Source organism: Mobula hypostoma, chromosome 7 (genome assembly GCF_963921235.1).
Source record: "Mobula hypostoma chromosome 7, sMobHyp1.1, whole genome shotgun sequence".
Classification (NCBI taxonomy): domain Eukaryota; kingdom Metazoa; phylum Chordata; class Chondrichthyes; order Myliobatiformes; family Myliobatidae; genus Mobula; species Mobula hypostoma.
Window position 1 is genome coordinate 34,711,689 of NC_086103.1, and position 22,884 is coordinate 34,734,572.

Genomic DNA, 22,884 nt, shown 5'->3' on the forward strand with positions numbered 1-22,884 from the left:
TAATTACAGCACACCTGGTTCTCCTCAGTTCATTTATTGCCCGTCCCTCAATATCTTTTATGATCTGAACTCTGTCTTTTTAGAGTCATGAAGTCACAGAGCAATACAACATGGGATTAGGCACTTCAGCCCAACTTGTACATGTGGACTGCATGCCTTTCTACAGTAGTTCTCTTTGCCCACGTTTGGCCAATATCCCTAATATTTTCTTATGTACCAAATTCTTACTTGCATGCATTATTGCTTCTGACTGACCTCTCTCCCATTTATTGGTAACTAAAGTTCTTTATACCATCTTATCTGACATGGTTGAGAAACAAACTGTTCTAGGAATAACATTTTCTCCTCTCCTAATATTGAGTCTAATATCAAATTAAATAAAACTGCTTCTTCCTCCTGGATCTCATTGCCCCTTTCCATTACCAGATGCATTTGGAAACCACTGCACTTGAACTCCTTTTGAAGTTAGCTCCCAAATCTCATTAGGACCATTTCCCTTCCTCCTGATGTTAGAAGATTCAATAAAGATCACAAGAATTGTGTTTTCCCCCTTCCTATCCATTCTTTCCAGCCAAACAAATGCATCTCATAGAATTATAGAATTAAAAGATGAGGCTATTCTGCTCTTCATGACTGCACTAAGCAAAAATATTTTTTAAAAAAGCTATTCAAGACGATTCCTACTTTTGACCTGCAATCTCAATGTTTACTGCTCTTCAGGTGCTCATGTGGGGCTGTTGTCTGTACATAGGGCCAAAGATTTCAGATACATAAATGTAAAATTCAGGAATTTTTGTGTATATTTTACTGTATCGAATATTTCTGCATTTCAGAAATGATCTGATTAGCAGGTCAACTGAAGCACTCAAACTACTCAAAATGTTTCCAGATTTTTGAGATATTCTTTCCATAGCAAAGGAATTAGAAAAAGAATAAGATTTCAAAAATGTATGGGTGTTCTACTAGCCTCTAGTCAACTGACCAGACTTAATGCTTTACTGACAGTGAAAGAATAATCTATGGTATTCAAGGGCCAGTAAAGATACATACCAAGAACAAAGGCAGCTACATAGTTTGATATTTGTCCGAGACCAATGAGGAAATTAAGAAGGCAGAATATTTCCCAGCTTGGAGCGAACACTTGAGCAATGCTGAATATACACTGTACAGCCATCGTTCCAAATAGAACTAGCTTTCTTCCAAACCTGCAAAGCAACATCAAATGAAGATTTAGATATGCATACACAGACTCCCTGCCACTGATTAATACACATGTTATGGATTTATTCTGTACGTTACTTCATGGAAATGATCTAAGCAAAGATTTATGCATGGCAACAAATCAAACAACTGCATGGGAACCTATTTCAGATGCAGCTTCCTCACCAGGCTCTTATGTTAACCTGGCTCGTTAGTCAGTCCTGACAACAGCCACGGGACTCAGCGGTGAGAAGTCCACCTTTCATAAACAATGGGCATCTGGGGTTGGTATGATTTGGCTTTCAACTAAACAGGAACGTCGTGATGTTCCGACTAAAGAAACCTCAATTTGAGTGAATACTGCATAAATACTGTCCATACACAAATGTCGGTCGGCAAGAAATAACAAATTGTACACTGCATAAAATTTATAAAGAAAGTGTATTTACAAATTTCAACTTTATTGAGCAGTTAATAGGAGAAAGAAAAGGAGAAAAATAAAGAGCAGTAAAAACCTTAATCAGGGCATCAGACAAAACCAGAAATTCAGCAAGTTATGTCCAAACATGCACATAAAGTTGGAGCTCATCCTAAAGTTGTCTTATTACCCACACGCTGGACCCACAGAACATATGAAAACACAAACCATATTCCAAACCGCTTGAAATCTATCTCAAACAAACGGCTGCTCTCATTGGGAGTATTGGCCCTTGAAGCCATTCATCCACACAAAGCACTTTGTGCAACAGGGATGCTCCTTCCCGGGGCATCCTCAGCCTTTTTCCCTCCTGTCCTCTCAGCAACTCCCATCAAAAAAAATGCAAACCACACTGTCCATCAGAAATCTCACCCCACACACAGCTCCCTCTGGAACTGTCTCTCCATTTCACCATCCTGATTGGGTGACACAGCATTCCCAAGCTGAACATTAAAGCCCCTTAGCTTTTAGCCAAAACCAAAACATTCTTATCTGCTTTTACGTAACTGCTAAAAAGAAGTACCTACAACATAGCTTTGAATGTGCTATATACTTGACTTGACTTGATAAATAAGAACTGATAAGGGCAATAATGGGACAAGCCCTTGATACAGCTATGTATGAATGAATACCGGATAAGAAAAGGACCTCCGGATGTTAACAAAGAAACTAGGGAAACAGTGTCACACATCAAAGTTGCTGGTGAACGCAGCAGGCCAGGCAGCGTCTCTAGGAAGAGGAACAGTCCATGTTTCCGGCCGAGACCCTTCGTCGGGACTAACTGAAGGAAGAGCTAGGGGGTCTCCCCCTCCCACTTTCAAATCTCTTACTAGCTCTTCCATCAGTTAGTCCTATCGAAGGGTCTCGCCCCGAAACGTCGACTGTACCTCTTCCTAGAGATGCTGCCTGGCCTGCTGCGTTCACCAGCAACTTTGATGTGTGTTGCTTATGTTACGTACCCTGTAACTGGGTTGCCAAACCAGCAGAAATGGACCACTCGTTGGAGTCCAGATTACTGGGAACTAATAAAGTTTCATTAAAGAAATAAGTAACACAGTACTCTAATCGTAAGGATATAAATGCAACAGGTTAGCAATGATAATACACACATGTACCCAGAACTACGGTAATAGGAGTCAAACCAAGCTCTATCACAGTCTAGGGGTAAAATGATCAGTCTTAAGTGACGTAGAGTTCAGTTCAGCTTAGTACAGTTCGCAGTAGTCGCTGTTGTGCCATTGGAGAGAGAGGAGGGGTGCAATTTGATTCAGGCAGACCTTTAATATCTTCACAGTTAGCTTTTGGGCGGACGCTCTTATGTCTTCTATCCCGCTGTGGTCACCGACTGTGACCCCTCCGTTCCGGATACGACCGTTCTTCTGCGGTGAACCCGGCACCCAGGCAAGGGCGGACACACACACCAGGTTTCCACCGATCGTACCTTTACACCCTGTGAGTCTATAGTTGATTCCCACTAACCGGACCTCCAAGCCCCCACCGACTTGTGAGGGCACACCGCTCTTCCAGGGTCTCGTTATCTCGTGATCTCGTGGTGTATCCCCTGCCTCAGCAAACCTGTTCTTTTTATCCCCCTGCTGGGGTATCGCCTGTCCATCAAACTTCAAACAGTTCAGGTTCAAAGCAACCGGTCTATCAATATTCTGAATTGTGTTTCTTTTCTGTTAATCTCTCTCTCCTCTCTCATTAACATTTTGAACGTTTCTCCATTGTCTCCCTTATCTCTCTCATTATCATCTGATAACTTGGTTTGGCGTCACACCCCTATCCTTCAAAGGATTTTTACCAGGGTAAAAATCATGGGCATGAATATGTTATTAGATACACACTAATATACAGGGTCATCAGCTATTCAGCTAATACAGAGAACTTTAAGTTTTCAACATCTTGACAGATAGTCAACAATCACATTGTCCGTTCCTTTTATATGTTTGATTTTAATATCAAATTCCAGGCTCCAATTTAGCAACTTTTTGTTTTTATCCTTCATAATGGCCAAAAACACTAATGGGTTGTGATCAGTGTAAATAATCAGTGGTTTCTGTGCCGGACAAATATAACAAAGGTCGTCCCACACAAACTTCACATTCTTTGGCAAGAGCTTCGTAAGAGGGAGGGTAATATCCGCAAAGTTTTTGCAAAACTTCCGATAGTACCCCAACATCCCCAAGAACCTTCTCAGGGCTCTCTTGTCTGTCGGGGTGGGGACTTCAGAGATAGCCTGCACCTTAGCCTGCATCGGTGCCAACTGCCTCTGTCCTACCACAAATCCCAGATAAGTGACCTTCGCGTGGCCGAACTCACTTTTTGCAAGGTTTACTGTCAGGCTGACTTCAAACAGTCATTCAAACAGTTCCTCTACTGCCACAATGTGCTCCTCCCACGTGTCACTCCAGACCACTAAATCGCCAATATACGCTTCTGCGTTCTTTAGCCCTTTTGTCACTGAATTAATCATCCTATAGGGGTGTTGCTTACTAGGCTGGCCTGATGTGACAACAACACCATGTACTGTCTCTTTGCATCGCCCCGGGACATCCGAACATATGGCTGCATGCCAGTTAATTAGCTCTATCAGCGGCTCGCTCTGTTCGGGGGTTAAGTGAGAGTTCTCATCAGCAAAGTTGGCCAAGACAATAGAGTTCTCCCATCTGGTCGGCACCATACTTACCTTTTCAAAATGGGTTTTCCCCTTATCAGGTGGCACCCTAGACTCATTAATTTTCATGATAACCCCGACTAGGTCTGCTCGCCTATCATGGCAAGCTGTTAACATATTAATAGGCTGTCACTGTGTTGGCTCATGCCTACAATACTCAATAGCATATTCGGCCAGTAAAACTCTTTCAAGATTTTATCGACTGTTTTCCTCACCCCAAAATGTCCACTGAGGGTTATCTTGTGGACCAGGTTAAAAATCATGCCCCTATAAATTTTCGGCACTACCACCTGGTGCACCACCCCCCATTCCTCATCTGCGGGCACAGTACTTGGTCTCCATTTCCTCATTAGTACTCCCTCCTTCACATAATAGCCCACTGGCTCCCTTTTTAATTCTGCTTCAGAGAGAGCTGTCTCTGTCAAAACTGTTAGCTTGTCTCGTTCCTGTGCCTGTATAAATTCCTTCCTTGCTAATGATAAGTCTACCTCAACTCCCTCACTTCCTTCCGTTTCACTACGCTCCTTCTTCTCACTTTCTAAATCCTCCTGGTACAAGGCTGGTAAAAACGTCTCAGCTAAATCCACATTTGCTTTGGCAGCCTTTCTGGACATGCGTCGAGTCACTGCGTAAACGGGATAAACCTGTGTGTCTATAGGCGGGTCTTCAATCCTGGCAGGTTTGCTTGTCAGTTTTACTGCTGGTACAACTCTCCACCGGCGAGGTAATTACCGAGTAAGACCTCCACGTCTTCCATCGGTAGTTCGGGCCTCACCTCTATCGTGACCGGTCCGGAGACCAAGTAGCTTTTATGGTGTATCTGGTGCAAAGGTACTGCTCAGTCCCTTTCCCAATGCCTTTTATCACACTGACCTCCCCAGTCTCGGTCTCTGAACTAAAGTCTAAAACACTCCTTAAGATCAGTGACTGACAAGCTCCAGTGTCTCTCCAGATCCGTACTGGAACTGGGTTTGACCCCTCCTTCACCGACACCAATCCGGCCGAAATAAACTTCTTGCGCCCTTCCTGAACTTTATCAGACCTCTTCTCCCCTAGCGGTTTGTTTGCCAGCTTAATACAGCCAGTCAGAATCATCGTTTTTCCTTTCCCCATCTCCTTCTTTGGGGCAAAGCACCTGGATGCAAAGTGACTGGCTTTCCCACAATTATAGCATACGACCCCAGGAGACTTCCTACCAAACTGCTTCCTGTCTTCCTTATCCTCCTCACTAGTCCCTGGCTTACTTTCTGGCTTTTCCGGCGGACTCTCTCCGCCCTCTCGACTACCCTTCTGGTAGCTTTTACTCGGAGTAAACTTCGTTTTGTGTGTTAACACGTACTCATCCGCTAACTTAGCAGTTGCGACTAAGGTTTCTGCCTCTTTCTCATCTAAATAGGGCTTCATACCTTCAGGGACAGAATCTTTAAATTGCTCAATCAGTATTAGCTGTAGCAGTCTGTCATAATCCCCGTTGACCCCTTTCGAGGCGCACCAACGCTCACAATACATCTGCATCTCACGGGCAAACTCTAAATACATGCGACCCCACTGCTTCCTCACATTCTGGAACCTCTGCCGGTATGCCTCCGGGACCAACTCATAAATCCTGAGTATTGTCTCTTTCACCACATCATACCTCAGGGCATCTTCTGCGGACAATGCCGAGTAAGCTTGCTGAGCTTTCCCTTTCAGTACGCTCTGAAGCAAAACAGCCCACTTATCCCTCGGCCAGTCCTGACTTGCAGCGACTTTTTCAAAATATAGAAAGTACTGATCAACATCGGCCTCCTCAAATGGGGGAACCAGCCTAACCTCCTGGGTCACCCTGAATCATCCACCTTGGTTCGGCATGAGGCCCTGCGCTAGCGTCATCCTTAACTTCTCCAGTTCAAATCCCCTTTCCTTCTGCTTCTCTCTCTCTTGTCGCTCTAACTGCCTCTCTCTCTTTTGCTGTTCTAACTGTTTCTCTTCTTGTTCTAGCTGTCTTACCCAGAACTCGTGCTCAAGTCTCAATTTTTCCATCTGCGCTGCACCGCCTCTCCAGCAGGTTTGCCCATAGATACCACCTCCAGCTCCCCTTGGGGAAACACACCTTTAGATACATAATGCTCAATGACAGCTCTGTGCATCTCCGCTCTCCTCATTGTCGACTTCCCTTTAAAAAGATTCAACCGTTCGACAACAGTCGCCAATTCTGATTTCCTGGCATCCTCTAATGCCTCCAAGGTTGGCGCCTTTAGAAATTCCTCAATCTCCATTTCTGCTGTTTGCCCTTACTTTCTTTCGGGAATTTTAACCCAATCAATTTACCCAGTCCCAAATTTGGCATTCAAAATCCCGGACGAGCCCCCACTTATGTTATGTACCCCGTAACTGGGTTGCCAAACCAGCAGAAATGGAGCACTCATTGGAGTCTGGATTACTGGGAACTAATAATGTTTTATTAAAGAAATAAGTAACACAGTACTCTAATTGTAAGGATATAAATGCAACAGGTTAGCAATGATAATACACACATGTACACAGAGCTAGGGTAATAGGAGTCAAACCAAGCTCTGTCACAGTCTAGGGGTAAAATGATCAGTCTTAAGTGATGCAGAGTTCAGTTCAGCTTAGTACAGTTCACAGTAATCGCCATTCTGCCATTGGAGAGGGGTGGGTGCAATTTGATTCAGGCAGACCTTTGATGTCTTCGCAGCTGGTTTTCGGGTGGATCCTTTTATGTCTTCTATCCCGCTGTGGTTGCCAACTGTGATCCCTCCATTCCGGATATGACCGTTCTTCCACGGTGAACCCGGCACCCAGGCAGGGGCGGACACACACACTCGGTTGCCACCAATCGTACCTTTACACCCTGTTAGTCTATGGTCGGTTCCCACGAACCGGACATCCAAACCCCCACCAATTTGTGGGGCCACACTGCTCTTCCAGGGTCTCGTTATCTCATGATCTCGTGGTGTGTCCTGTGCCTTAGCGAACCTGTTCTTTTTATCCCCCTGCTGGGGTTTCACCTGTCCATCAAACTTCAAACAGTTCAGGTTCAAAGCAACTGGTCTGTCAATATTCTGAATTGTGTTTCTTTTCCATTAATCACTCTCTCCTCTCTCATTAACATTTTGAACATTTCTCCATTGTCTCCCTTATTTCTCTCATTAGCATCAATCGTCTGATAACTTGGTTTGGCATCAGACTTGAATTTCCAGCATCTGCAGAATTCCTCGTGTTTACGTAGGGAAACAGTGTGGCCACCAGGGGAAATGAGCAGTACATTTGGGAAAAGAACTGCGGTAAAAAGTGGAAATTATTGATTAAAGAATGGAAAGGGAGAGCCCATATTAAATGGAATGGTACCTTACTGGCCAGCTGGAGGAATAATGCATGTGATAAAGAGATAGAGGTATGTACAGCAGAAGGGACTCCCAAGAGTTGGGAGACACTGCAGGCGGAGTGCTAATGGGTAGAAGGGAGAATAAAGAGATAACAAAAAATAAAGAAAACAGGTAAAAGCAGATATAGACAGAAAGGAAGGTTTAAAATTGGCAGTGCCGCACGCGAAGATCTAGGGCCAATACGGGATCCCGAACCCATATCTGGCATACCGACCCTGTTTAAGGACAGTGACCGTGATGAGGATTGGGCACCCACCTTATTCCCCACCTTACCAGAGGCCGAGTGCACCCAGTACTTCCGAACCCCAATCCTCCCAGTACTTGATACGGCGGCCGCTCGGGTAAAACAGCAGCGGCAGGAAAGGGAAGGCTCCCTGTATCCTGAGATCCAGAAAGGGAATACCAGGGATTAATCTGAGACAGGGAGGGAAGAATCCAATAAAACCCTAGAGTTAAGGGCTCCACAGAGACAATTGCCTACCCAAAAGCTGCCCAGTCCACGAGCAGCCGAGGAGGGACAGCCTCGTATGCACCCTGGAAGCCTCAAGAGATGGTAACGATCGTGAATCAGGCCCCCGACAGAAAAGAAAAACCAGCACAGTTTGCATAGTATGTCCGCAGTACTATACAAATGTATAATGCGACCCCGCAAGATTTATTTGGTCTTTGCTGCTGATTCTCTCATCTGATGTTGGGCGGGGGGGTGAAAATGGAAGGCAGAATTAAGATACCAAACCTATCAGGAGTTACCGGTGGGAATCCATAATGAGAATGAACAGACAGACAGTCCGGATTATTCAAGCCTTGGAGAAGGCTCTCCAACAACCTGTAATATCACTAAAGTACTTGAATGCAAACCTAAGCCTGGGAAATCAGGACCAGACTATTGGGAGCGATTTATGGCCTGCTATGGCACTTTCGCAGGAGACCAAGCCTCTAATAATGGAATCCGCTCCCCCAGTTTAATGCCCTACTGCTCAAGTGTTTACCAACTAAGTTAGCCAACAGGATTAAAAGTAATAATATGGATTGGCCTGACATACCGAAATCGAATGCGACGAGCTTTGACATATTACTGGGACCTAGCTTTCGAATCCCAATCAACACCGAAGGGAACTAACATTAAAGGTGAATATGTTCATCAGGAAGAAGGATGCTTCCTACCGTGAGTACCACCCGTCAGGAAGAGCCCAATATAATATTGCAAGATGTTGCAATTCTAATTCCGTTTATGATGGTATAGGGAAAGGGATAGCCAAAACCAAAACATTCTAATCTGCTTTTACGTAACTGCTAAAATGAAGTACCTACAGCATAGCAGTAAAAATCTCAACCAGGGCATTACACAGTCATCATACGAAACCAGGAATTCAGCAAGGATAGACTAGAAATTAAGCTGGATCTTACTTATGCACAGTGAATCTCTAGATTCCAACTTAATTTTTGGTATGACCTCGCTGAATGCCTCAAAGATGGCTTTTGGTGAATATACCTATCACATAATAATAAAGTATTGAAGGGAATATTTCAACCTATAATGTTCTTAATATACCTTGTATGAAAGACCAAGTTGACTTCAATTTTAACACACACAAAATCCTGAAGGAGCTCAGCAGGCCAGGCTGCACCTATGGAAAAAAGTAAGCAGTCAACGTTTCAGGCTGAGACCCTTTATTAGGACAGGACTCTTGCTTGTGACTTCACTTGTAGCCCAATGATCTATGATAGGTCTGGTAACTTTTAGTACATGATGGGTTCTGCTCCAATTATCTCTAGGGCTGTAGGTTCTTATTACCTGTCAACATCACCAAACAGTCATTTCCTTAAAACTGTGTTGCCTCCTGAGTTGGGTTACCTGACTTCCACTCATTCTAAACCTCATAAACCACAATCAGAAACACGAGGAAATCTGCAGATGCTGGAATTTCAAGCAACACACAGAAAAGTTGCTGGTGAACACAGCAGGCCAGGCAGCATCTATAGGAAGAGACACAGTCGATGTTTCAGGAAGGGTCTCGGCCCGATACGTTGACTGTACCTCTTCCTTTCTTTACAAATCTTTTTATTGTTATATTATACAAAAGAAATAACATGAGTACCTTGAAGTAACAACACTTACAATGTCTCAAAAAAGACATTACCTTAAAGATTGAAAAAAATTTGTGATAACAAAAAAAACCTACTAGGCAGAAAAAGTGAGAAAAAAACCCCATTAGGTGTACAACCCCGGAGCCATGCATCATACAGAAAGCTTCTAAAAATATACATCAAACCGCCAGCAAGAAAAGAAAATATACCAAAAAATTTACAATTAGATTGTGGAAAAACTCTGTCAATTAGCTTAAATGATAATAATGAGCAAATGAGCCCCATCTTTTCTCAAAATCAAATAAAGATTCAAAGGTTCGACTTCTAATTTTCTCCAAACTAAGACATAGCATCACTTGAGAGAACCATTGTGACAAAGTGGGAGCTGATGTATCCTTCCATTTCATCAAAATGGCCCTCCTAGCTATCAATGTAACAAACTCAATAACATGTTGGTCAGACACAGAAATACCATGAATATTTTGAGGAATTATTCCAAAAAGCAGTTAATTCATTAGGTTGTAGATTAATTTTAAGTGCTTTAGAAGTTGTTGAAAAAACTGACTTCCAAAACTGTTCTAATATAGAACAGGACCAAAACATATGTGTCAGTGTAGCTATCTCAGTATTACATTTATCACACTTTCTGCAATACCTTCAAGTTGGACATTTTTTACAAAAACATTTAAATATTTTTCCTTACATATTGGAGGCTGACGTGTTAGATACTATTATGAGTATGAATCCTTCGATCAAGGTTCTATTGGAAGAATTTATAATTTATTATTACAATGGGATAAGCATCCTTTATCTAAGATTAAACAGGTTTGGGAAAAGGAACTCAATTTGACTTTTATGACGGAGGATTGGATGCAGATTTTGAAGTTGGTTAACTCTTCTTCAATTTGTGCTAGCCATTCATTGATTCAATTTTAAATTGCACATCGTTATCATTTGACAAAGGTGAGACTTTCTAGACTGTACCTCTTCCTATAGATGCTGCCTGGCCTGCTGCGTTCACCAGCAACTTTTATGTGTGATACCACAATCAGATATGCTTTCCACATCCTCTATCCTATAAAAAGATAATTCCAACCTAGCCCATGTTTCCTCATACTAATTTCTCCAACCCTGGCAACAGCGATGTAAAGCAGAAGTAACCAATTATAGAGAATGTTGGAAATAGTCAACAGTTCAGGCTACAATTGTGGAAAATACTTTAATATTTCAAGGAAATGATTTTGCTTCTCTCTCCAAAGATACTTCCTTACCTGCAAATTTCTAATATTTTCTGCAATTTTTTTCCCCAATTTCTGGCACTTGAACTCTTTTTTCCCTTTTGAATCCCTATAAATGTCCTCTATATCCTGAATTGAACTAGTAAACAGTGGCATGCAAAAGTACGGGTACCCCTGGTCAAAATTTATGTTACTGTGAATAGCTAAGCGAGTAAAAGATGAACTGATTTCCAAAAGGCATAAAGTTAAAGATGACACATTTCTTTAATATCTTAAGCAAGAAAACTTTTTTTATTTCCATCTTTTACAGTTTCAAAATAATAGAAAAAGGGCCCAAAGCAAAAGTTTGGGCACCCTGCATGGCAGAACTTAGTAACACCCGCTTTGGCAAGTATCACAGCTTGTAAATGCTCTTTGTAGCCAGCTAAGAGTCTTTCAATTCTTGTTTGGGGGATTTTCACCCATTCTTCCTTGCAAAAGGCTTTCTAGTTCTGTGAGATTCTTGGGCTGTCTTGCATGCACTGCTCTTTTGAGGTCTATCCACAGATTCTCGATGATGTTTAGGTTGGGCTCTGTGAGGGCCATGGCAAAACCTTCAGCTTGCGCCTCTTGAGGTAGTCCATTGTGGATTTTGAGGTGTGCTTAGGTTCATTATCTGGTTGTAGAAGCCATCCTCTTTTCATCTTTGGCTTTTTTACAGACGGTGTGATGTCTGCTTTCAGAATTTGCTGGTATTTAATTGAATTCATTCTTCCCTCTAGCAGTGAAATGTTCCCTTTGCCACAGGCTGCAACACAAGCCCAAAGCATGATCGATCCACTCTTGTGCTTAACAGTTGGAGAGGGGTTCTTTTCATGAAATTCTCTACCTTTTTTTGTCCAAACATACCTTTGCTCATTGCGGCCAAAAAGTTCTACTTCAACTTCATCAGTCCACAGGACTTGTTTCCAAAATGCATCAGGCTTGTTTAGATGTTCCTTTGAACCTTTTGAATAAACCTCCTGGCTTTTTGTAAGGCCAGTGATGTTGTGGGGATGGAACTGGACTCTCTAACGGTGGTGTCCGAAAAGAGGATGCTTTCCAAGTTGCATGCCATCTTGGACAATGTCTCCCATCCACTACATAACGTACTGGTTGGGCACAGGAGTACATTCAGCCAGAGACTCATTCCACCGAGATGTAACACAGAGCGTCATAGGAAGTCATTCCTGCCTGTGGCCATCAAACTTTACAACTCCTCCCTTGGAGAGTCAGACACCCTGAGCCATTAGGCTGGTCCTGGACTTATTTCCTGGCATAATTTACATATTATTATTTAATTTTTTATGGTTTTATATTGCTATATTTATACTCTATTCTTGGTTGGTGCAACTGTAACGAAACCCAATTTTCCTCGGGATCAATGAAGTATGACTATGACTATGACTATAGAGAAGGTGTTACGGCCAGCTCATCTCTCATGCCTTAGAAATTTCCTTTACTCCACCATAATAATGATACATCTGACTTTAGCTTCTCCTTCTCAAACCTCAGGGTGAATTCTATTGTAGTATGACCACTTCTCCCTAAGGATTCCTTTCTGTTAGTCTCTCTAATCAATTCTGGTTCATTGCATAACACAAAATTCAGAATAGCAGATCTCCTATTGGGCTCAACCATGAGCTGCTCTAAAAAGCAATCTCATAGACGTACTACAGATTCCTCTTGGGATCTAGCACCTACCTGATTTTCCCAATCTACCTGCATATATATTAAAATCCCCAGTGACTATTGTAACCTTGCCCTTTTCACATGTATTTTCTATCTCCCTTTGTAATTTGTAGATCACATCTTTACTATTGTTTGGGGGTCTATATATAACTCCCATCAGGGTCTTTTTACCCTTGCAGTTCCTTAGCTCTACCCACAATGAATTCTCCACCTTCCAACCCTATGTCATCTCTTTCTAATGATTTGATTTCATGTTTTATTAACAGAGCCATGCATTCCCCTTTGACTATTTGCTTATCCTTTTGATACAATGTGTAACCTTGGACATTAATGTCCCAGCTATAATCTTCTTCAGCCATGATTCAGTGATGCCTACAACATCATACATACCGATCTGTACCTATGTTTCAAGTTCATCTACCTTACTCCGTACACTGCGTGCATTCAAATGTAATGCCTTCAGTCTTGTATTCACCCTTTTCAATTTTGTCTGCCTTTTCCATTGCAACTCATCCTGTTGACTGCAATTTTTCCCTTTCACCAGCCTCTCCTTGCTAGCAGTCTCACACACATCCTCTCTTTGTAATAAACTACCACATTCTCTGCCCAACCAGTCCAGTCCCCATGCCCCTACAAAATTAGTTTAAACCCTCCCGAACAGCTCCAGCAAAGCTGCCCACATTGACATTGGTCCCCTTCTGGTTCAGGTGTAACCCGTCCCTTTTGTACAGGCCCTACTTTCCCCAGAAGAGATTCCAATGATCCATAAATCTGAAACCCTTCCCCATGCACCAGATCCTCAGCCACACTTTCATCTGTCAAATTACCCTGTTCTTGCCTCACTATTGTGGGGCAGTCGGCAATCCAGATATTACTACCCTGGTGGTCCTGTATTTCTGTGTCCTCTGGCAGACCTACCCTAGCTCCCTAAAATCTCTCTTCAAGACCTCTTCATCTTTCCCATGTGCAGTATTTATAAAATGAAAAATCTTCGGGCTTTCTTTGATTTTACTTGCTGGTAATATATTGATGGACAGTTTGCAGTTCCTACGTTTAGGGTTGCAGTATTGCAGAACATTAATAGTGAGCTTAAGCATTCACTGCCTCACTCAATCCAGAGTACTTCTCCACCTTCAGCGCTTTGTAGAATTGGAAGCTCCAGCCTTCTTTGTACTGAGAATGTATCTGCTCTGAACTCTGCCGTGTACTTGGATATGTCCCACACTATCACCAATTAACTTTATAGAGATTTTTCCAGTCAACTTTTGCTGCAGCTCTATCTAGTATTTTTGCTCTAATTGAAAATTTGTATTTTCGACCTATGTTTGTGCTTTCCCTCAACTTTGTTAAATCTAAATAAGTCTGTATGCTTGCTGCCAACCAAACATTCTCACACTGATATTTATTCCCCACACCAAAATTAGCTTTCTGTATTCTGATTTAAGATTTTCTGGAACATTGAACAGCACAAGAACAGGCCCTTTGGCCCACAACATTATGTTGAATAACTAAGCTAATGATGTCTAATCAAACTAATCTTTTCAGTCTGCCCACATCCATATCCTTCTATTTTCTACATTTCCATGTACTTATCTGAAAGTCTCTTTAACACCTCAGTCATATTTGCCTCTGGCACCACCCCTACCAGTGCATTCCCGGCACCCACCACTCTATTGTAAAAAATCTTTCCCCAGACACCTCCTTTGAAATGTCTCCCTCTCATCTTAAATGCATACCCTTTACTGTTAGGCATTTTGGTCCTGGGACAAAAAAGTACTGATGATCTACCTATATTTTTCATTTTAATAGCTTCTACTAAATTTCCCCTTAGCTTCCACCACCCCAAGGAAAATAACTCCATTTCTTCCACGCTCTCCTTATAGCACATGTCTTCTAATCCAAGAGCAACCAGGGAAGTCTCTTCAGAACCTTCTCTACAGTATCCACATCCTTCCTATAATGGGGCAACCAGAAATTATTGCAACGTTTCTGATGTGGCCGAAGCAGAGCTTTATAAAGCTGTAACTTTATTTTGTGACACTTGAAGACAATGCATTGACTAATGAAGGCAAGCATAGTTACATCTTCTTTATAACAGCTGGAGTCACCCATCTTGTAAAGACACTGCCCAGATAGCAAAGACAAGCCACTCCTGTAGAAAAATTTGCCAAGAGCAATCATGGTCATGGATAGACCATGATTTCTACATCATACAAGATGGTCCATAATGATGATGATGATGAACTGTTGCCCAAGAGTTTTACCACTTTTGAAAACTTATGAATGTATTTTCTCTTCTCTTTCCCTTTGAGACGAGACTTAACATAGACTCAGTGGCCACTTTATTAGTACCTCCTGTACCTAATAAAATGGCCACTCAGTACATGTTCAGGATCTTCAGCAGCTGTAGCCCATCCACTTCAGGGTTTGGTGTACTGTGCATTCAGAAATGCTCTTCTACACACTACTGTGATAATGCATGGTTATATGAGTTACTGTTGCCTTCATGCCAACTTGAACCAGTCTTGCCATTTTCCTCCAACCTCTCACTAACAAGGCATTTCTGCCCACAGAACTGCCATTCACTGGATTTTTTTTTTTTGTTTTTCACACCACTCTAAGCTCTAGAGACTGTTATGCATAAAAATCCTGGAGATCAGCAATTTTGGTGATACTCAAACCAGTCTGTCTGGCCCCAATAACCATTCCAGTGTCAAAGACACATAGATTACATTTCTTCACCATTCTGATGTTGGTCTGAGCAATCACTCAACCTCTTGACTATGTTTGTATGCCTTCGTGCTTTGAATTGCTGCCACATTATGGGCAAAAATGCCCTGTTGATGAAAGAGGTCAGAGGAGAAAGGCTAGACTGGTTCAAGCTGACAGGAAGGTGACAGTAACTTAACTAACAATGCATTACAACTATGGTTGCAGAAGAGCATCTCCAAATAGCTGACACATCAAACCTTGACACAGATGGGCTATAGCAGTAGAAGACCACAAACGTGCACTGAGTGGCCACTTTATTACGTACAGGAAGTGCCTAAAATAGTGGCCACTGAGTGTTATTCACTTGTCATTGGTGTTAGTTGTAATCCAAAGTTTGCCACTACTGAAGTGCTGGTTTGTAATAACTTCCCTCTTTCCCAGCAATCTACCAGTTGATTACATCCTTCTTTCAGCCTGTGCTATTGGAAGAGGCTCATGTAATTTAATCTTTCCTCTTTGAAATTCTTTGCAGCAACAGTCATGTAAAATACATAGAATAAAATCATGCCTTTGCCTGCAGAAACAACCTGACTATTGAGCAAAACATACAAAATGCTGAAGGAACTCAACAAGTGGTGCAGCATCTATGGAGCGGAATAAACAGTTGACTCTTCATCAAGACTGATGGAAGAAGGCAGAACCCTGAATAAAAAAGGTAGAGGAGGGGAATGAGCACAAACTGGCAGGTGGTAGGAGAGGAGAAAGTTGGGTGGGCGGGAAAAGAGTTTCAGTTAGGAGCTGGGAGGTGATAATGGAAGAGGTAAAAGGCTGAAGGAGGCGGCAATGGACCATGGAAGAATGGGAAAGAGGAGGAGCACCAGAGGAGGGAGATGGGAAGATGATAAGAGAAGGCATGAGAGAGGGAGCATTAAAACAGAGGAGGTGTAGCACTTATTGGAAGTTAGATTAATTGATGTTCATGCCATCAGACTGGAGGCTACCCAGATGGAATATGAAGTCTTGCTCCTTCAACCTGAGCTTGGTTTCATTGCAGCAGTAGAGGACAGACATAAGAATGGGGTCAAATTGAAATGGGTGATCACTGGGAGACCTTGCCTTTTGCAGCAGACAAAGCCAAGGTGAACAATGAAGCCATTACTACTGATTTCACTGATAATATGGCTTTGCTGAGCATCTTCTTCCTCCTCTGTACATTCACAAATGTACGTTGGAAAAGGAACACATATCAAAGTTGCTGGTGAACGCAGCAGGCCAGGCAGCATCTGTAGGAAGAGGTGCAGTCGACGTTTCAGGCCGAGACCCTTCGTCAGGACTAACTGAAGGAAGAGTGAGTAAGGGATTTGAAAGTTGGAGGGGGAGTGGGAGATCCAAAATGATAGGAGAAGACAGGAGGGGGAGGGATGGAGCCAAGAGCTGGACAGGTGATAGGCAAAAGGGGATACGAGAGGATCATGGGACAGGAGGTCCGGGAAGAAAGACAAGGGGGGGGGGACCCAGAGGATGGGCAAGAGGTATATTCAGAGGGACAGAGGGAGAAAAAGGAGAGTGAGAGAAAAAAATGTGTGCATAAAAATAAGTAACAGATGGGGTACGAGGGGGAGGTGGCCCATCTGTTACTCATTTTTATGCACACATTTTTTCTCTCACTCTCCTTTTTCTCCCTCTGTCCCTCTGAATATACCTCTTGCCCATCCTCTGGGTCCCCCCCCCCTTTTCTTTCTTCCCGGACCTCCTGTCCCATGATCCTCTCGTATCCCCTTTTGCCTATCACCTGTCCAGCTCTTGGCTCCATCCCTCCCCCTCCTGTCTTCTCCTATCATTTTGGATCTCCCCCTCCCCCTCCAACTTTCAAATCCCTTACTCACTCTTCCTTCAGTTAGTCCTGACGAAGGGTCTCGGCCTGAAACGTCGACTGCACCTCTTCCTACAGATGCTGCCTGGCCTGCTGCGTTCACCAGCAACTTTGATGTGTGTTGCTTGAATTTCCAGCATCTGCAGAATTCCTGTTGTTTAGGAAAAGGAAATCTGCTTTCCTTACACAGTTGGGTCTTTATTTGACTCCAAACCCACCAAGATGATTGACACTTAAGGTTTCAGATCTTGACCGCAATAGAACCCACAGCAATGTATATCCAAAGGTTAACTGCAATTTCATTTTGGGACAATCCAGAATTGACAATTAATTGATAGCAATGCTAGCATTATCCATACCCTGTGAAAGAAAAAAAAATAAAACAAGATAATAATAAGAAGAGAAACCAAGGAGTTGGGATCAAAACCCAAAACCCTGGCCTCAAAGATCATCAGTGTAGAAGAGGTGGAGCTATGCTTGGTGAGATGATACATGTCCATCTACTTTTAATATTGCAGTGGATGAATATCAGAAAAGTGTAACTGTCCTCAGCTCAAATGTAGCACATCGGTGTCAGATAGCAAAGCTCACAGTGAAAACCTTTAAAGTGGCTGAAGCTACAGCTAACAAATATTATACTCTGGCTATCCAGAGGCCATTTATCATAGCCACAGGATAATGCAGCAGTATTTCTTAATGAGGCAGCATTCAGTCATTATGAATGATTTTCTGTTTGCATAATGTCAGGAATGGGGAAGTCTGCTGATGATCACACGTAGTCCCATTCTGGACCTAAAATATAATCCAACATCTCATGTTTCATCTACAGCAGCAAGTGCTTTCTGGCATAATATTTTCACATAATGATTAACTGAAGCAGATAACCCAGCCATTTTCCTTTGACCTTAAGTCAAAGGAATATGCTTGCTTAGTGCACTGTCGTCGACATTTCATAGAGTCATAGATAAGGACAGAACAGAAACAGGCCCCTTGGCCTGTTTTGCAGAAAATATTTAAACTGCCTACTCCCATCCACCTGCACTACTGGGACCATAGCACACCCCCCCGCCCCCCGCCCCCCGTACCTCTACCACCCACGTACCTATCCAAACCTCTCTTAAATGTTGAAATCGAGCTTGCATGCACCATTTGTGCTGGCAGCTCATTGTACACTCTCATGACCATCTGAGTGAAGATGTTTCCCCTCATATTTCCCTTAAACTTTCCACCTTTCAGCCTTAACCTATAACCTCTGGTTGTAGTCGCAACCAGCCACAGTGGAGAACATCTGCTTGAATTTACCCTATCTATACCATTCATCATTTTGTATACTTCCATCAAATCTCCTTTCAATCTTCTACGTTCCAAGGATTACAGTCCTAACCTACTCATTCTTTTATAGGTTGAAGACAAATGATTGGATGTTATGTTGAAGTGTATAAGACGTTGGCGAGGCCTAATTTGGAGTATTGTGTGCCGTTTTGGTTCCCTTTCAAAAGGAAAGGTGTAAACAAGGTTGAAAGAATACAGACAAAATTTACAAGAATGTTGACAGACAGACTTTTGATAACAGATCTATCAACATTCTTGTCTTCCTCGCTGGCCACTACACCCCCAACCTTGGGGGTCATCTGCAAATTTATTGATCCACTCAACAACATTATTATCCAGATCATTGATAAAGATGACAAGCAACAAAGGATACAGCACCAGTCCCTGCACCACACCACTAGTCACAGGCCTCCAGTAAGAGAGACAACCCTCTACTATCACTGATTGACTTCTCCCTCAAAGCTAATGTCTAATCTAATTTACTACTCCATCCTGAATGGCGAGCAACTGGAACTTCTTGACCAACCTCCCATTGGATCAATGATCAATAGTTACTTTGAATGTAAAACTATATTTTAAAATCAAATGATGTAATGAATTTCATGGTTTCTCATTATCACAAAGAGGCCTACACTCAATTAAGCAAATTTGATTTGCACTCACGACTGCTGAATCATGAGACTCTTGAACAAAATGGATAACTTCCTTCAACTTCACTTGCCCCACATTGAAATGTTTCCACAACCTATGGACTGATTTTCAAAGACTCTTCTCTCATGTTCTTGATATTTATTGCTGATTTATTTATTTATTAATTACTTATTTTTGTATTTGCACAGTGTGTTGTTTTCTGCACAGTGGTAGAAAGCCCAAGTTGGTGTGTGCGTTCATTGATTCTGTTACAGTTATTATTCTATGCATTTACTGAGTATATCTGCATGACAATGAATCTCAGGGTTGGATATAATGATATAGCTGTATGTGTACTTCGATAATAGATTTTACTCTGAACTTTTAACGTTGAACTTTAACTCAAAAACATAGTAGCTCTTACAAATAGCAAATAAGAATGACAATAAAAACTACCTTGGGGCAAAACTAAATAAAGGAGATAACTCACCTGTCTGATAATTGGCCAGAAACAAGGGAACCAACCAGCACGCCTGCAAAGAACATCGACACAGAAAACGGAGCTTTCCAATCATCTTTACATACCAAGTCCCACTAAAAAGAAACAAGAAGAAAATGAGGGGTCCAAATATGTGCTACATTATATTGGATCTAAATCCATGCACTATGGACTTTCAAAACAGGTGCAAATCTCAGTCAACTTCTTTGATGAGTCTCAAAAGTGACAAACAAATGTCCAAACCATTAGTCTAGAGCTTCAAATCTCATTTAATAATCTAAAGCATATACAGTTATGTGAACTATATATTTTCTTCCAGAATGAGAAACAACTCCCATTGCCACAACTATCTTTGCCTGTAATGTGGCCTCAGAGATTATAAAGTTACAGTTTTTTGGAACTTAATTAGTGTTATAATATGAGCAATGTCCCATGACAAGTTAAAAATGCCATGTCATGATATGTTTTGGATGAATTGATAAACTTGTGAATCCAGCTGTTTTCTTTGACAGATATGAAACATTCTATGGCACCTTTGAAGAATATGGAATAGCTGTAAAATTACATTGCTTTTCTTTTGACAGTGTTATGAATAATTTTAGTTCAATAATATGCATAACCAGAAATAATTAAATGTGTTTATCTCATTGTTCATATTGCATTGGGATTTAAGTATCCAAGATTCTAGGATTATGAGAGGTTGTTTCCCTTGGCTGGGGAGGTCTAGAACTTGAGAGATAGCCTAAATATAAGGCAATTGTCAATGAGGATAGATATACAGAAACAATTTCTTCCGAGATGGTGATTCCTTGGAAATCACTTCCTTACCATGTTGAGAATGTTTAGTTGCATATATTCAAGGCTGGTAAATTGGAAATTTGGTTTATTAGTATTACATATACCAAAGTATAATGAAAAACTTATCTTGCGTAATACTGTTCATACAGATCAATTAATTACAACAGTGCGTTGAGGTAGTATAAGGTAAAACAATAACAGTGCAGAATGAAGTGTTGCAGTTACAGAGAAAGTATAGTGCAGGTAGACAATAAGGTGAAAGGTCAAAACGAGGTGGATTGTGAGGTCAAGAGCCCATCTCATCATACTTAGAAATGATTCAATATTCTTAATAGCACTTCCTGAAATGCTGCATTGCGGCAGACGTGACAGCTCTACAATGTACGCTAGCCTACCTGCCATCAAGGGCACATATACAGAAAGATGCCAGAAAAAGGCCAACATTACCCTGCTTGTTTGTCCCACTTCAGTCAGGGAAGAGGTTATACAGCATGCACACCACGACCACTAGACTCAAAAACATTTACATCCCCAAGCCCTCAGGCTGACCAACACCTCCATACAGTAACCCACCAGCAATATATCGACATCAGCCATTCCTCTCTATAACCCTTCAACACACTTTGCCCCCAGCCCCCATGTACCGCCACTTTATGCTTACACTCCACACCTCATACCTACACTGATACAGTCATGTCCTACATGTTTTCATATGTCCTGCTGCAATCTAGAAGAGCTCCTCTTGCCAAGAGACACTTTGTCACTTCATCATTTCCTGTCAGTGTCACCTTACGTACAAGCAATCAGTCAATGTACTGTACTGTATATAAGCTAATCTTATTTATATACAGCCACTCTCCACACTTATTTGTACATTGTGTTTAATAGGTTTGTTCTTATATATATAATCTTGAATCTTGAATGTTGAATATTTAACAGCAGGATAGAAGCTGTGTTGAGAGCACCCTGGCAAGAGGGGGTACTCAATTTTGGAGTGGCATTATCTCTTGCCATCCCTGATAGCTTTACAATGGCTAATACAAGTCAGAGCTGCCTGATTTGAATACTGCAGTGCTAGTCTTCAGTTGGAGTGAATTTCCCAGTTCATCCATGGTTTCTGATTTGGAAAAACATGGATTTTTGCCTTGGTACGTAGCCCTCAACACACTTGCTGATAAAGTCCATGGCAATGGTGATATACACATCTAAAGCAACACACACAAACTGCTGTAGGAACTCAGCAGGTCAGGTAGCATCTATGCAAAAGAGTAAACAGTCGATGGTTTGGGCGGAGACCCTTCATCAGTCATGATGAAAGGTTTTGACCTGAAATATCGGCTGTTTACATCCATAGATGTAGCCTGGCCTGCTGCATTCCTCCTGTATTTTGTGTGTGTTGCATTGGACTTCCAGCATCTGCAGAATTTCCCATGTTTGTGGTATACATCCTAGGCTGCTTGTTGAGTCTTTAAATATGGACCAGCCTACTGACTCAGAAGAGTTGTGTGGAAGATCGTCTGTTTCTTTTGACCAGCACTGAATGACTTTCTGTACTGGATCCTGTTTCAGCTTCAGTGTGTATGCAGAGAGAAAGAGCACAGCCTGGAGGTCTGCTTTTCCAAAGTGTAGGTGTGGGTTGTCTGGGTAGGCACTTTAGTCAAAGGTGTCTGGTCCCCAGGTGAGACAGGAGACATACTGGTAGTATTTTGGAACACATTCTTGGTTGGACTGGTTAAAGGTGCTAGCTGCGCTGAAAAAGAAGAGACCCTCAGGGCATCCTGTATCAAGGCTGTTGTGAAGAGGAATAAGCCATGTTTCTGTAAAACAGAGCACAAAGCAGTTCCTCAGTTCTTTTTGGGAGGTCAGTTTTGCCCTTAATTCATCAACTTTGTTCTTAGCAGCCTGGCATTAACTAGTAGTACAGTGCGGATAGGGAATTTGAACCTATGCTGTTTCAGTCTCAGTTGCAGTACAGACCTCTTACCATGCTTCTGTGGTAAGCGGCTGTGTCTGGTCAGTCCTGGGATCCTGGGATCCTGGAATGGAGTGACCTGGGCTGGAAGGACAGTGATTGCTTGCAGATGGACCTGGAAGGCTGGAGCACATTCATTTGGACCAGAAAGTAAGTGATTTATTCTGGGCTGCACATAGAAAATGCTGGAGGAACCCAGTAGATCAGACAGTGTCTATAAAGGGAAATTAACAGTTGATGTTTCAGGCTGAGATCCTTCATCAGGACTGGAAAGCAAGGAGGAAGGAG

General features: G+C 42.2%; 1 protein-coding gene across 1 annotated transcript in view; it reads right to left on the bottom strand.

Moving 5' to 3' along the window:
- Positions 1 to 22,884, bottom strand: part of LOC134349230 (organic cation/carnitine transporter 2-like) — a 91,143-nt gene that overhangs the window by 61,780 nt on the left and 6,479 nt on the right. Inside the window, exons 2-3 of the mRNA XM_063053242.1 lie at positions 19,818 to 19,921; positions 1,051 to 1,205 (exon numbers count right to left, since the gene is read on the bottom strand). Coding sequence (XP_062909312.1) covers positions 1,051 to 1,205; positions 19,818 to 19,921 — 259 coding nt within the window. The remainder of the gene's footprint in view (positions 1 to 1,050; positions 1,206 to 19,817; positions 19,922 to 22,884) is intronic.